General features: G+C 42.0%; 1 protein-coding gene across 1 annotated transcript in view; it reads right to left on the bottom strand.

The window, feature by feature from the left end:
- dgkb (diacylglycerol kinase, beta) overlaps positions 1-15,023 on the bottom strand; it is a 49,094-nt gene extending 34,071 nt beyond the window's left edge. The window contains exons 1-10 of the mRNA XM_014200606.2: positions 14,808-15,023; positions 10,411-10,536; positions 7,492-7,568; positions 7,114-7,134; positions 6,858-7,005; positions 6,044-6,193; positions 4,240-4,289; positions 2,744-2,818; positions 2,436-2,555; positions 169-286 (exon numbers count right to left, since the gene is read on the bottom strand). Of these exons, the coding sequence (XP_014056081.1) occupies positions 169-286; positions 2,436-2,555; positions 2,744-2,818; positions 4,240-4,289; positions 6,044-6,193; positions 6,858-7,005; positions 7,114-7,134; positions 7,492-7,568; positions 10,411-10,480 (829 nt within the window). The 5' untranslated portion in view covers positions 10,481-10,536; positions 14,808-15,023. The remainder of the gene's footprint in view (positions 1-168; positions 287-2,435; positions 2,556-2,743; positions 2,819-4,239; positions 4,290-6,043; positions 6,194-6,857; positions 7,006-7,113; positions 7,135-7,491; positions 7,569-10,410; positions 10,537-14,807) is intronic.
- Positions 15,024-16,235: the final 1,212 nt, after the last annotated feature.

Below are 16,235 nucleotides of genomic sequence, written 5' to 3'. Positions count from 1 at the left end.
TAAGAATAGCAAACACTAAATTGAGGTTGGAGATGCACATTTCCAAGGGGCGATTTGGATCACAAAAATGCCTTCTTAATGATGAAAAAGTGCATGGAATAAACCTTTTATGAATGGTAAAAATGAGAGTAGACATGAGGAGACAACTGTTGATGTTACCATACTCACATGAGCAGCACAGCCCTTGCTTGCCCAGGCCTATAAGCATGTTCAGACACAGGTTACAGTAAGCCGGCTTGTTGAAGTGCTTCAGTCTCCACACGTGCTGCCCATCGTCTTTCACATTCTAAAGGAAAGATGATTGATTGGTTTGATTGATTGGTTAATTATTGACTGGTTGATGGTTGGGTGATTCGTTACATGGCAGACATAAATAGGCCATGTAAAACAAACATGCCTCTCTGACATGCACAATAAGGAATCACACCGGCTCTTTTCATGGCATTTTTATCTGCAGCGTTCGACAACGTTTGGCAACTGAATGGGGCCCATGTGAAAGATTTTGATATTTTTTTACTGTTCTCCAAAGCCATCAACTTTAGTGGGGAGGATTGCCTGGGTTCTTCCCTTTAATCCTGTGTCATTAATCATGTCACCTTTTACGTCAATCACAGCAAAACGACAGTCTGATGTCGCTGTAAGAGACTGTCTCATTAGCCTGTGATAAGTGACGACTTGTTCAAGATCACTGAAGACAAAGGCAGCAAAAAACTGAAAAGATGACTCCATCTAGTGGACAAGGAGAGCTGGGACATCAGCGGTGCCGTCTGACGAAGCTATTGACTAGTTAGGAAGTGGTGGGAATGTCCAGACCTTGTACCTGACTCACACAAAAGGGCCCACCCCAACCTTACTGTGCTGGCTCAAGTATTGTTTTCCCACATTGTCATTTCCAGCACGGTTCCAGCAACTATGGTGGATGAGGAACCAGGCTGGCCTAAAACAGCCTGCCTTGGCTCGGTTTGGCTTGGTAGTGTGAATCAGGCTATGGTGGGTTTAAAGGCCCAGTGCAGACAAAATTCTGTTTTGTCTGTGTTTTCTATCATATTATACAACAGCTGATGAAACTAACACTGTCTGATTGTTGTGTGCAACAGGGAGGGGCAATTGAACGCAAGTTTTACAGAACAATTACATATCTAAAACATTTCTAGCCTGTCTATTTATGGGTAACAGGGAAGACGTGTTATGTTCAACCTGCACATTCTTCCACCCAAAAACACCAGAAAATAGCCAAAAAGAGTAGAACCAGCTCCCCTGCTTTTGCACTATGATCTGACTATTAGATGTTCAACGTTTCTTTTGAAATACATATTTTAAAAGGAGTAGTTCCGCCAAATTTAAACAAGAGTTCAATTCACTCAACAGGGTTCTGAACATGAGGGACATACGTACATTAATCACTAATCACATGAGAAATAAATCCTAATCTTCAGAGATGACTTTGTCAAAGCAAGAAAAATAACTAGGGCTCTACAATGATGGTGTAACTTGGATACATTTTTGGATTAAGTAGATTGAAATCTTGGCACATAAGCAAGCCTTTCTTCATATTAAAAACAAGATTTATTGAATTCTTCGTGTGGTCTATATTAAAGTGCACTTCATTTAATATAACATGCTTTTAAAATTCAATATTGGTGCATAATTTCTACTTAAAATATCAAAGGGACACAAAAGGCACCCATTTTGTGGAACAACCCAGTTGCTGGTTGAAAATACAATCTACACAGGACCTAATTAGCAGTTTTTGCATGAATGGAGTTTCGGCTTCCCTGGTGACATCACCAGGCGGTAAATAAGTTAATAGACCAAGAAAAAAAGAGTTAAAAACCTGCCTGCACAGTAAAAATGAAAGTGTTAATTTAACTCCTATAGAGTTGAATTCAACACTGTTTCAGGTAACATTTGGTCCCAGTCTACATAGTGTTGAAGTTGCTCTACATGTAGGTTTCAGAGTTAATTTGACTCAAAGTGGTGTTAAAATTCCACTGAATTGAGTTGAATTTACACAACAATGACCGCATAATTTTACACTCTGATTTAATTCCGACACTAGAGCTCATTGACTCCTCATAGTGTTGAAAATAGTCATCCTGGGTTAAAATAAGTCAACACTGTCATTTTTCCACCCCCTTTTTTATTGTGTGCCAATAACAGCTAGTTTTCAGTTTCCCCTCAGACCGCTACCAGACAGTCCTAGCAAAGTTCTAGCGTGAGAAATAGTTTTTGCTTAAAAGCTATTTTTGTTTATTTTTTACAGTAAGGTACTACATTTTTACCCAGATATGATTTGATATTGAAATAAAAATGGCTGCATTTGGCCTTTAACTGGGCTTGAACTAAATCCCGCAGGACCAGCTCTGGTCGAGAAAATCTGCCATTGAAAGTAACAACAATGATGATGTTTAGGTAACACTTTCTTGACTACTCACCGTCTCTAGGCCCAGTAGTACGAGCAGGGGGATGGTCGTGCTGCCTCCCTGGATCCACTCCTCTAGAGACACAGTACCGTCATGGTCATAGTCGATCTCCTGCATCATCTCCTGCAGAATCTACTCACAACCAATCAGAGACAGTACAGTGGGGTCTGTCAACACAGATTATATATGACACCCTCATTCGAGCTATACAAGGTCACAGTATTTTCTTGTTATTGATATAACTGAAACTAGGGGGCCCTAGATCTTTAGGTCTATGGATCTGCAGTATATTAAATGTTTATGAAAAATATGTATTTTACCGGCTTCAATTCTGTCACGTCCCATTCCAAGTACTCAGCAACATGCATCATTTGAGAGACGATGTGCTCCAGTTCCTAGAAGTAAAAAACAAATCTTGTGTCAAAATATATCTATGGTACAATAGCCATTCTTCAGTTGACGACAAACATTCAATGGTTTTAGACTGATGAACAGCATGTAATAGTCAATTGGTACAATCTTCCCTCTCCAAATGAGAGTTGTACAATGCACAACAAAAGCAGCTTGAAAACTGATACAGGCTTGATGACTTAATTACAATGGTTGCCCTATGGGAGGGCAATTATTGTCTAGTGGAGAGTCATCACATGCAGGCCAGAGCAATGAACATGAGACAAGCTTTTTTTAAAATTGAACATTTATTTAACTAGGCAAGTCAGTTAAGAACAAATTCTTATTTACAATGACGGCCTACCCCGGCCAAACCCGGACGACGCTGGGCCTATTGTGCGCCGCCCTATTGGACTCCCAATCACGGCCGGATGTGATATAACCTGGATTCAAACCAGGGACTGTAGTGACGCCTCTTGCAATGAGATGCAGTGCCTTAGACCGCTGCACCACTCGGGCTTGTGTAATGTTACTTTAGATTATATTGTACAAAATATTCTACATTTCCATATGTCAGTGTCATGGTTAGAATGACTAAGATTCAGATTTCCAGAAGGTCCTCTACTGCATAATTGTATTTATAGAACATTAGGTAGCTATTATGTACAATTTTACCCTGCATGGTCTCATAGACTAGACGTAACATAGTAAATGTAAATCTAGGACACTCAAATTAGTATGATATGTTATGTTTAGTATAGTTACATAATACAGAAGGTTACTTAAGGCAAAAACGAAAGCAGGGTGGTTGGTCGGGGTGAATGGGTAGACTTATAACGCGAACGTCGAGCAACCCAAAAGGCTGCGTGTTCGAATCTCATCACGGACAACTTTAACATTTTAGCTAATCAGCAACTTTACAACTACTTACTACTTTTTAGCTACTTTGCCACTACAAGCATGTTAGCTAACCCTTCCCTAACCCTAACTTTAACCTAACTCTTAACCCTAACCCTAACCTTAACTCTAACCTTAACCCCTACCCCCTAGCCTAGCTAATGGTAGCCACCTAGCTAACGTTAGCGTTAGCCACCTAGCTAACGTTAGCCACAACAAATTGGAATTCGTAACATATCATACACATTGCAAATTTGTAACATATGATACGAATTAGATGACATACATCCACAAATGAATACATGCCATACGAAACGTAACATATCATTCTAATTGGAGTGTCACGGATTTACATTTACTATGTTAAGTCTACCCTTGAGCTCAGGTTGCAGCACCAAATAATTTTTCAGTACAGTAAATAACATGGTGTGTATAGGACAGAACCAAACATGGCACTGGTATAGGCTTTAGCAAATAACAAAGATGATGTTTCATGTAAGACTGTGTTCAAATAATGAAAAATGGTTACCGAACTATCCAGAGACCCATTCCCATCTGTATCATAGAGACGAAACATAACTGTGGAGAAAAAGATCAATCATTTAGGAGTTTCAATTGTTGTTTGAGATGCAATAGATGTCATTGAGACACATTTTTACTACCAATTTAGTTTCATGGATGCACTTTACTACGTTGAAGCACAAAAACTTCCTTTAGTTTTTAAGGGTACAATCAGCTATTGAACTCCCATCAATTCAAAGCAATGTTTCCCCTCATAAAAGTATTCTCAGCATCTCAGTGTTGAAGTCTGATTGGTTCCTGCACTAGCCCCTAGCCACTTAACACCATCACCATGGAAACAGACAGCTCCCTCACCAGAACAGTGATTGGCTATCTAATACAAGAGTGACTGACAGACACACACACACACACACACACACACACACACACACACACCAGTTCTATAGTAATATAATCGTGACAACACTCTCCTTTGCCCCAAGTAATTTACATACTAATGGATATTCCCAATACGTGGAAAAAGTGTTTTTAGCCCAGTCTCAGCGTGACGCTACCCACTCCCCCAATCTCAGTAGTGGTGCGGCTGGTGACAAACCCAGCTGGATTGAGGAGGGCGAGCTGGTGAGTTCACTAAGGACTCGAAGGGGAAGGTTGTTCATTTCATATGGGGTTGACGTCAAGCTGCTGTTTGTCAGACGCTAATTAGGAGCTAATTGACAGCTTCCTGCTGTGTTGCGGTCAGGTCGGTCCACTGGGGCCGGAGGAAGGGGAAGTGAGGTAGATGCCTGGAGGAATGGGAACTCTACTGGAGCTGGGAAGGTGTTTGTGGTGTAGAGAGACGAGAGGAATAGCATACAGTCGAGTCACTCCAAAAAAGCGTAGAGCTAAGTTGTCTAACCCTATGAACCTAGAGTATAAAGACTGTTATTTATCGTTGTCATCACGTCACCTCCTCTTCAAAGCTGAACTAGTACCAGTTGCAGTAACAATAACTGAATCCACTGTGGTGACAGGGTGTATTTCCTCAGTCATACAGAACCAATGGAATTTAGCTTGCTACTAATGATGATCAATACTCACTTTCTAGATGTTTCTCTTTTTGCCACGCATTCCCTGACTTTACACAACGTACGTAGACCTACAGATATAACAGCTAAAATGAATGTACTGTAAGTGTAAATTGAAACCAGTCATTCTTAGAAGAACCAGCAGAGGGCCCTATTTAGCTCCACAAGACATCACCGAGGCTGGACGGAAGGAGGGGTAGGGTGGGCAGAGTGGGATTCTCTCTACAAGGAGAGATACTGTAGCATCCAAGGCTAAACCAATGATGTGCTCCCTGGGCCAGACCAGCTAAATTATTAACACACTTAATGCTTAATGAACGGCTCTGTTCTTCAATTATTCAGCAGTTGGATGAGAATTATAAGAACACATAAAAAGTCTGGTGTTCAATTATCTAATATAATCTCATAAATAAATAAGTACACATCTAAAGTTTAAGTAGAATAAAGAGATACCATGGCAACGCTAATAAGGGCTTTCAGTAAACATAATGATTAAAGTAGACTACAGTGAAAAGGCTGGACTGCTACTCCTGCTTAGGTAATGGGAAATATATAGCAGTGTATTGGGATGAAGCTCAATCTCGTTTGGCAATGAGTGTTTGTATTTACGGTGCACAAATGTCATTATTCTCACGGGTAAACCACAAAATAACACTCTTGTTCTGGAAATTCTAATACTGCATTATAGCCAAAGGAGCTCCAGTATATTCCCCTTTCAGAGGAAAAACAATCATTAGCCCTCACACTCCAGTTTGTCCTCGGGTCGGCCACCCTCCAGCAGTGAGAGGTAGCAGACGATGTCCTTCAGTTGAACCATGCCTAGAGGTCTGGGCAGAGTCCTGGGTAGAGGGGGCACCTTCAGAGGGGTCGAGTTCCCTTTGATCAGCTTGAGGCCTGCAGAGAGAAGAAGGCCAGAGAAGAAGGTCAAAATGTAGACCGGTTAGGATCATTGCTGAGCTTTCTGCCTCTAATGTCAACCTCAAACTGTCTTTCAAACTCTCTACCAATAAATCTAAATTCATGTTGTGAAATTGAATTGCAGATGTTATATAGGTGTGGTTTTTGCCAATATTACGGTAGTAAATGTTGACTAGACAGCACAGTTTAGTTTATGATGATTGTAGGTAGTACCTCAGGACACGTACAGTTTGGACATTTTGTGAAAAAGTACAAGCTGTGGCTACATACACTGCACTCAATGACTTGCCTGTAAGCTACAGTCCACGACAACAAGGCAATCTGGGGTGGTCTGACGACAGAGTTAACAATACTGAACCAATTACAACAGTATCTATCACCCAGTGAACATGCTCTTTGTGGTAGGAGTAAAAACTAAAGCAGACCTAGACAACCTTAGGCTTTTATTTGTCTGCTGCTGAGGTCATAGTTTCTATGCCTTCATGATCTGTTCCTTTGCTTCTGTCTGAAGTGAAGGTATGGTGGTCCTAAGGGCAAAGTAGCTTTAAAAATTCATTAACAGCGCACACAGACAACATAAAAGCTACTTTGCCCCTTAGGGACATCATCTGAAGATTATAGCTGAAGTGCAGGGTCTTACCAGTAACTCTGGGCTTGTCTATGGAAGAGGGGCTGGGTTTTGGTCCCTTGTTACTGAATGATAAGAAGAGGTGTTGACAGAACTCCTCTGCCAACTCGCTCTCCAGAAACGTATGCATGAAGACCTTGAAGCCTTCAAAGTCAATCTCCTGAAACAAGACACAGAACATGATCCTGGTTGGTATAAGTCCCATGAAGGAAGCTTTGATTACCATATCATAACCAAATCATGACTGGGAGAACAAGGAATGCATTACCTGATTGAGTATGTCTTTCTTCTATGCAGCATTGAATAAAGACATTGGGCATCTCAATAAATCAAACTTAAAAAAAAAGTAAGTTACTCATATCCTGAAAAGCATACAAACAACCATGGTGTGACATTTTCAGCATTTCCACTATAACCAAAGTAAGTAGTGCCTCTTACTTTCAAAAACCAAAACTTAACAAAGATATATTGGTCTGAGGTGACTATAGACCGATACCATTGTTGAATGTTGTTGATATCAAAATGACCAAGAATTGGTAGCAAGTCTGAAGTGCTGGTAGTGTTCTACATTATGAAGAAGCCTCAAAATAGTTCTACAAGGGTTCATGCAATGCTACCAGAACAGTGTCATGGAAAGAAAGACTACCTCCTCTGGGTTATATTTCGCCAACACTCCATCTCCATGGAACTCTTGCAGCACATCTTTCAGCTTCTTGGTTGAGTCTAAAAGAAAAACACTCAACACATGTTATAACCATAAAGGCTTCCCATTAAATAGCAATTGATATCATGTCCGTGAAGGGAGCAGTGGCGGTTCTAGACCATTTCAACTGTGGGGGCCAAGCTGGGGCCAGTTGTACTGTTAGAGGGGCCAGTTACATTAGACGTTATTGTTGTCATATCGCTTTCTTCACTGCATTGCAGGCATTAGCAGGCAAAAGACCATGTTCATAATCATCATCGTTGCCACTGTCTAATAACGGATGTAAAAAAAGAACGATAGCAAAAATGAGTTATGTAAAAATTATTTCATACTCCACATTTAGGGGGGCCACAAGGGGGCCCAAAATTGTTGTCACAGGGGCACTGCCCCCCCCCCCCCAGAACCGCCCCTGGAAGGGAGATCCCACAGCGGGATCTCATCCAATTATCTCTAAACTTGGAGTTAGAGTGCAAAAGGTCCAGTCTACAGCTCAGGAGGAATTAGATCTGACACCCACCAGACCGCATCGAAATTACAGGAGGAATCACCAGACTCTGGAACCGGTAGGAGGTTAGACTCCTCTGCCTGGTCCGCTTGGTCTGGTTCCTGTCAAGGTCTCTTCCTGTATTTTCAAACTATGGGAGTGTAGCCCTAGGAGTGTCCTGGCAGGACTGGTCCATTTGGGCCTCTGGTGTAGACATTGTTTTATTATGTTATTCTAGCTGTTCCATTATGATATTTGTAGCTTCTGGAGCAACAAGACTAGATTTGGAAGGATGACCACATGAGACCATGAAACGTGTGACTGGTTGCCTGCGTGATAAACCCACCAAAAATAAGTTAAAAAGTATTAACTCATGCACTGTTTTTTTAGCACTCCTCTACATGGTCAAAAAACTGTCACGATGTCGTCGTAATTCTTACACTTCAAAGGAAATTACTTAGCGTAGGTTACTTTAGGCCAAAATGCATGTCACATCAGTGTTCTTTTACACAGCACCTGGGAAAATACAAACCGCAATGTCACTGTGCAAAAAAAAATCCACTCCAATAATCGTCTCTGATTATGAAGTCATAACTGCAGTGAAGTAGACTGGAGAGTGTTGGTGCTCATGCGGTATCTGAAGTGAGGAGAGTGTGCAATATCGCTCACTTCACCTTTTAATGAGACGAGGGTGTGGGGGAGGGGCTAAAGTGAGCTGGAGGGACTGAAAAGGAGGGAGGGAGAGGTGGAAACAGCGGAAAGTCCGTTGTTGCAGCTCGGAGAATGGGATATTTTATAACCTGTCGCTGCACAGGGAGCATAATGACTAGCTGTGAGCCCATTGAAACACGGTTATCCAAATCTCTCTATCACACACTGTCCCTCACTCTTTCTTTCCTTCTCATTTCCCCCGGTCCCATACCCTGTCTCTTCTAAGACTTTCAGACATTATAGTGGAGCTGGATTTTTTTTAGGGGGTAGATCAGCTTTTAATATTGCAGATGTAAATTGTCTGCATCATTTCCAATCCCTCATATATCTTTTTTTGTAAATATATACATTTATGTAAAATACTTACAACAAATACATGGGAGATTGAAAATGATGCAGACAATTACATTGATAGAAGCCACAATCTATCTGCAATATTAAATCTGATCTTATGTCCCCCGCCACCTCTAGAACCAAAGTTGCGCCCCTGGTAAACACTGCAGAAGAAGAAAAACGATCCCAATCAGAGACAGTAAAGAGAGGCTGGAGAGCTGCTTACAGTCGGCGAAACGATGTTGTAAAAACGCGTGGAGCAATTAACGAGAGAGATGTCATGGCCAAGTGAAACCCTTTGCCTGCAGAAGAAATCCTGAGCAAAAAAAGCATTCCTTATTAAGATTTGGATTGAGGCCTGTGAATATCTAATAAAGTAACCTCCAGTCAAGACGCTATATAGATTTAGGGTCCTTATTGCTGCTCAAATTAGCTCTGTTGTTTTATTCTCCTCTACTATACTGGGATGAAGTTCTTATTGTTGTGGTCATGCGGGAAGTCTTTTGAAATTCCTTCCTTTTCCGAAAACTATTTTAAAACCAAAATATAATAAATATTGAAAATAATATAATGTTACTCGATGTAATTGTTACCCTGGAAAAAAACCAACGCAAGGAAGGTTTCAGTATATCTCACTATTCCCATTGAAAGGCAACAAAACCCTCCATCTCAAAACTTGCACAGTCAAATTTTTCATTTCCAAAAAACGGAATAGTTGCAGTATAACTTCAAGACGTTCATAACTCTCTTTGTCCCGCAGGGGAAGCTTTTGTGTTATGATTAATAATGGTTTAACATAAACAGCACCAGACCGATTTAATGCTTGAGCTGGTATGCTGCAAAATCAGAAGGGGTGCCAAATAACAGATTACAGACATATGGATGATTCCAAGTCATCAGAGAAAGAGGGGGTTTTGTACTGTTTGAGCTTTACACCAAATCAAGTTGGATTAGGCTGGGTTTCATAATGCAGTGGCAGTGCATGGAGATATTCTCTGCTCTTATGCAGTCAACATTACAGTAACTGGGCTCTGTTATCCTGCCATAGTCAAGCAGTAGGAAAATCTCTCTCTGTGTGAGGTGGATTAGGACATACTGCTGGGATGGGCTCTACAGTATTTTACTAATCCAGTGTCACATTTTATACCTGACTAGATTCAATTTTCAATAAAGTTTAAACTTGATTGTGAGAGTATAAGTGACGGTGTACACGTGCACGCACGTACACACACGCATGTGCACACGCACACGCACGCACGCACACACACACACACACACACACACACACACACACACACACACACAAACACACACTGTCAGAGACACAGACTTACATTGAGCGTACTCCTGCAGAAGGGAGAATTCAGATGGGGTCAGAGTGACCCACTTGTCCTGGTTGGTCATTGTGATGAGTCCTCTTCTCCCTCACATCCCCAAACTATCAGCCCACAGTCCACTCTCTGGAACAGAATGTAGAAAAACATGTTGTTAGGCCTGTTTTATCAAAGTCTCTTGTGGCAAACTGTTAACAGAAAGAGATTTGGTTTGGGTTCTGACATTCATTCCATCATCACCGGTCATAAAATTGCATAAAATGACTGTATATTGATCCTCACATCATGACGTTGCTATAGTATAGTGTAGTTTAGCAGACACTATGAAACTAAAATGTCCATCTGTAACCAAAAAGTATATCAGTCTGTCAGTCAATTAGAGACTGAGGACTTGTTTGATTCATAATACTTACTGAACCCACTAATGAATGCATTTTTCATGCTATCATAAGTATTACATCAGACAAGTACATGACTCTTAGTACGACTGACAGCCATGCTAATGCTATCTTGTCCTATCCAGCACTATGTCCTATAGCTAGCTCGTAATTTGCTAAATGGCATGTCAATGTCCAACATGAACTCACCAACTCAATGCATTATTTGACGTCTGTCCTACGTACAGATGTAGGATCTTAATTTGATCACCCTGTTGCAGGAGACCTTTCCTGGCAATGCAGGACATTTAAAACATGTAGTTTATTTGAGGCTGAAATTTCAGGCTTTATTTTCCCTTACGAAAAATGTATCAACCCCTACAAAAATGTCCATTAATTATAATCCACATAATAATTCAAATTTCCTGTTGCCTGCTTTAGCAAACTGGCTCAAATTAAGATCCTACAGCTGTAACATTTAGTTTATGGGTAAAGAAGCATTAATGACAGACAGTATAAGGGACATGTAAGAGTTTAAGTCATGATTGACCAGGACTGCTGCTGCTGTTTGACGACAACAGAATGATGGGCCGGCTGCCAGGGGACAGCCAGCTGGTATCACTGATTATGGACAATGCCATGGTGACAGAAGATTGGACAGTGTCAGAAAAAAGGGGATGTTATGCCACTTTTCCCTTGCAGTAGACCCCCTCCCACACACACACACACACACACACTCAATGGGTTAGCACAATACAAGATATGCTTACTGTAAACATAATCTGTTCTACATTGTAACTACTGTAACTACTGAGAAGGGTTCAAAAAGCATTACACATTCATGTAAAGAGAAATAAATAATGTGTGAGTGTGGGTGAATGAGTGTTTTGGGGTTAGTCGGTTGCAACAGTATATAGCCTGGGGTATTGTGTTCTGTGGGCTACTGAAGCTGAATGTTCCACTCCCCCTTGCTCTCTTAATGCACCTGTGTTAGTCTCAGAGCCAGCTTCCTTCCTTTTTGACCCAATTCCTTCTGACCAATTATAAAACCTCACAGCAACAAATGCATGTAACAGTACTTTACCACCTCAGTTCACAACTATTTCATAATGAAAGAGCTGGCATGAAATCATCCGTGTGTGTACTAGTATGCGTGAATTAGTGTGCGTGTATGTGTGTGTCTGCGCATGTATGTGTATCTGTGTATAGGCATAGTTAGTATGTGGATGTCCTGAACATACCCATAGTAAACGCACAGTTCTAAACTTAAGGAACCCTTGAGACACTTGAATATGCATGGACACGTACAGTGCAGTCGGAAAGTATTCCAAACCATTCCCTTTTTCCACATTTTGTTACATTACAGCCTTATTCTAAAAGGATTAAATTACATTTTTTTCTAAACAATCTACACGCAATACCCCATAGTGACAAAGCAAAAATATGTTTTTAGAATAAATAAGGTATTATATATATTGTTTAACCTTATTTACATAAGTATTCAGACCCTTTGCTATGAGACTCGAGATCGAGCTCAGCGACATCCTGTTTCCAAAGATCATCCTTGAGATGTTTCCACAACTTGATTGGAGTCCACCTGTGGTAAATTAAATTGACTGGACATGATTTGGAAAGGCACATACCTGTCTATGTAAGGTCACACAGTTGACAGTGCATGTCAGAGCAAAAACCAAACCATGAGGTTGAAGGAATTGTCCCTAGAGCTCCGAGACAGGATTGGGTCGAGGCACAGATCTGGGGAAGGGTACCAAAAAATGTCTGCAGCATTGAAGGTCCCCAAGAACATAGTGGCCTCCATCGTTCTTAAATGGAAGACGTTTGGAACAAAGACTCTTCCTAGAGCTGGCCGCCTGGCCAAACTGAGCAATCAGGGGAGAAGGGCCTTGGTCAGGGAGGTGACCAAGAACCCGATGGTTACTCTGACAGAGCTCCAGAGTTCCTCTGTGGAGATGGGAGAACCTTCCAGAAGGTCAATAATCTCTGCAGCATTCCACCAATCAGGCCTTTATGGTAGAGTGGCCAGACGGAAGCCACTCCTCAGTAAAAGGCACGCCAGCCCACTTGGAGTTTGCCTAAAGGCACCTAAAGGACTCTCAGACCATGAGAAACAAGATTCTCTGGTCTGATGAAACCAAGATGGAACTCTTTGGCCTGAATGCCAAGCGTCACGTCTGGAGGAAACCTGGCACCATCCCTACGGTGAAGCATGGTGGTGGCAGCCTCATGCTGTGGGGATGTTTTTCAGTGGCAGGGACTGGGAAACTAGTCAGCATCGAGGGAAAGATGGACGGAGCAAAGTGAAGCGAGATCCTTGATGAAAACCTGCTCCAGAGCTCTCAGGACCTCAGACTGGGGCGAAGGTTCACCTTCCAACAGGACAATGACCCTAAGCACACAGCCAAGACAACTCATGAGTGACTTCGGGATAACTCTCTGAATGTCATTGAGTGGCCCAGCCAGAGCCCGGATTTGAACCCGATCGAACATCTCTGGAGAGACCTGAAAATAACTGTGCAGCATCCAACCTGACAGAGCTTGAGAGGATCTGCAGAGAAGAATGGGAGGAACTCCCCAAATACAGGTGTACCAAGCTTGTAGCGTCATACCCAATAAAACTTGAGGCTGTAATCACTGCCAAAGGTGCTTCAACAAAGTACTGAGTAAAGGGTCTGAATACTTATTCAAATGCGATATTTCATTTATATTTCATTTCATTTCCCAAAAATATTTTTGCTTTGTCATTATTGGTTATTGTGTGTAGCTTGATGAGGGAAAATAACAATTTAATCAATTTTAGAATAAGGCTATAACGTAACAAAATGTGGAAAAAGTGAAGGGGTGGGAAAACTTTTTGAGTGCACTATATATAGTGCTGAATATTATATATTATTGATGCAATTGTACAGTACTGACAGATGACTTAAGAAGAATATACTGTACAACTCTGAAATACATTCAGTATCTGTGGCTAAATAGACCATAATGTGGTGCCATGTATGCATTATTATGCTATTTAGACTGCGAAAAATCACAGTAGTCAATCGAATCACTACAGGCATTGGTACTCCCTCCCATAAATGTTGATCTATTGCTTGTGTGACAAATACATACCGCTACTCTGCAATTCCTCTCTAGGACTCGTACATACTTATCGCTATCATAAATGCTAGTTGTTATATTTGTCTTGTAATTCACATTTACAATCCCTTCCCTACGAGTGTTAGATATACAGGAAAGCAAAATGCTCAAAATAATTCTCATGCTCTATTGTTTATAGTCCTTTTACAACAGTGGAGGCTGGTGAGAGGAGTTATAGGAGGACGGGCTCAATGTAATGGCTGGAATGGAATAAATGCAATGGTGTCAAACACATAAAACATATAAAAGCCCCGTTTGACTCCATTCCCTCTAGTCTGAGACGTGGACGTCGATTAAGGCAGCCCCCCCGCGCCTCTCTGATTCAGAGGGGGTTGGGTTCAAAGCGGAAGACACATTTCAGTTGAAAGCATTCAGTTGTACCCCCTTTTCCTTTCCATTCCACTCCATTACAATGAGCCTGTCCTCCTATAGCTCCTCCCACCAGCCTCCACTGGTATACATACAGCATAATGCACATAATCCTCATCATAATGTCCATAGAACTGCAACATCAGCATCACAGCAGTACTTCAACCCTTCAGCAAATGTCTCAATGCTGCGAAATCCACGAGCAGTGAACTGTAACTATAGTAGCAGCACTGTGATACTGATAGGCTTGATTCATCTCCAGTGGTGCCACCGCATGTTATCAAACACAGTTGCTGCATCTATCAATTCATTCATCGGCAATATGACACCCGGTAGAGGATTCTACTGCAATAGACACCAGCGATACAACTAGAGTAGCTGACACTACACATGAACAAATACACCCACTACATTACACACCCACTAAATACACGCTCGCATACGGTCAATGAACGAACAAACAATAGAATGCAGTATCAACATGATACTCACCTGCTGGATAGCCAAGGGCAGACTGCCGGGAGCAGGGAGTAGTCTTCCAGACAGATGTTAACAGATGATGCTTACACACTCTCACACACACGCATCTTGCTCTTTCTCACACACTCACATCATGTCCCCGCTGAATGTACTGGAGGAGAGCGTAGAGGGTTTGTCATCAGATGGTGTGTATGTGAGTGTGTGTGTTTGTGAGTGTGTGTGTGTTAGACCCCCCCCCCCCTGTCTGCTGTGTGTGTAAGAGTATGCGTGTGTGGCTGTGTTTGTGTGTGTTTGTGTGTGCAAGTGTGTGTTTGTTCAGAAGCAGTTAGTTTTTCTATTGGATAGAAACTCCAATAGAAAAAGGGGGAGTGTGTGTGTGTGAGAGAGGGAGAGAGTGATAAAAAGCACAGAACGATCTCCGCTTGTCCGCAATGATAATCAGTTCCCATACTCACTGCTTACGTCACCCTTATCCCTCCTCTCCTCCTCTTTCTGCTCCCCCTCTATTCCCTGGTGAGGCTGATGTCCTGAGCTCTCCCTCTCTCTCTCCCACTCTCTCTCCTTCTCTCTCTCCCACTCTCTTGTGCTTTCTCTCTCTCTCCCTCTCTCGCTCTCTCTTTCTCTCTCTCTCTGTCCCTCTCCCGCTCTCTGTCTCCCGCTCTCTCTCCCGCTCTCTCTCTCTCCCTCTTCCTCACTCACTCTCTCTCCCACTCTTTCTCTCACCCGCTCTCGCTCTCCCGCTTTCCCTATCCCTCACTTTCTCTCTTCCGTTCTCTCTCGCCCGTTGCCGTGGCTCTTGTCACCATTAGCATTCAGCAGGCAGGTGGTAACCGCGGCGACCTGTGGGAACACCTCTTGATTGAACTGATGGGATGTGAAAGGGGCAAGGGCCGGGGGTCTAGGGGAGGGGGTGTCATGTTCAACAGACATGAATCAGGAGTAATATTCTCTCATCACGGTGGTGATGCAGCTGTGGAGGGCTATTGGATAGTATCCCAAGGCCAATTACATTCAGAATCAATAGGAAAAATGATAGGCAGGGTCCTTGACATTTTCGATATTTCAAATACAGTATGTGTTTTCTATGGCTGTAGCTGAAATTCAAAGGGAAAAGACTGGAGGGATACAATATATTATAGTTTGATGACATGTGTTCACCAAGGAAGCACACAACATATGAATACAATAATAGCTACTGCTGAAAAGCAGTGATATTATTTCTACTCATACAGAATGTACAACTTGCTGCTATGTACCAGCCTTACAAAAGAGAGAACATGTCGGACAAAACACTACGCCTCCCAGCAGTCTACTCTGCTATTTGGACCAAAGCTAATACCCACCAATTCATTTAACAACCCCAGATTATATATAGTCAGCTATCTATCGCCCCCACACCTTTCACATAACCTCCCAAATAATGGCTGTCTCATTGGACAC

This window comes from Salmo salar, chromosome ssa05 (genome assembly GCF_905237065.1).
Source record: "Salmo salar chromosome ssa05, Ssal_v3.1, whole genome shotgun sequence".
Lineage (NCBI taxonomy): Eukaryota > Metazoa > Chordata > Actinopteri > Salmoniformes > Salmonidae > Salmo > Salmo salar.
This window is presented reverse-complemented; position numbering and strand designations above follow the sequence as displayed.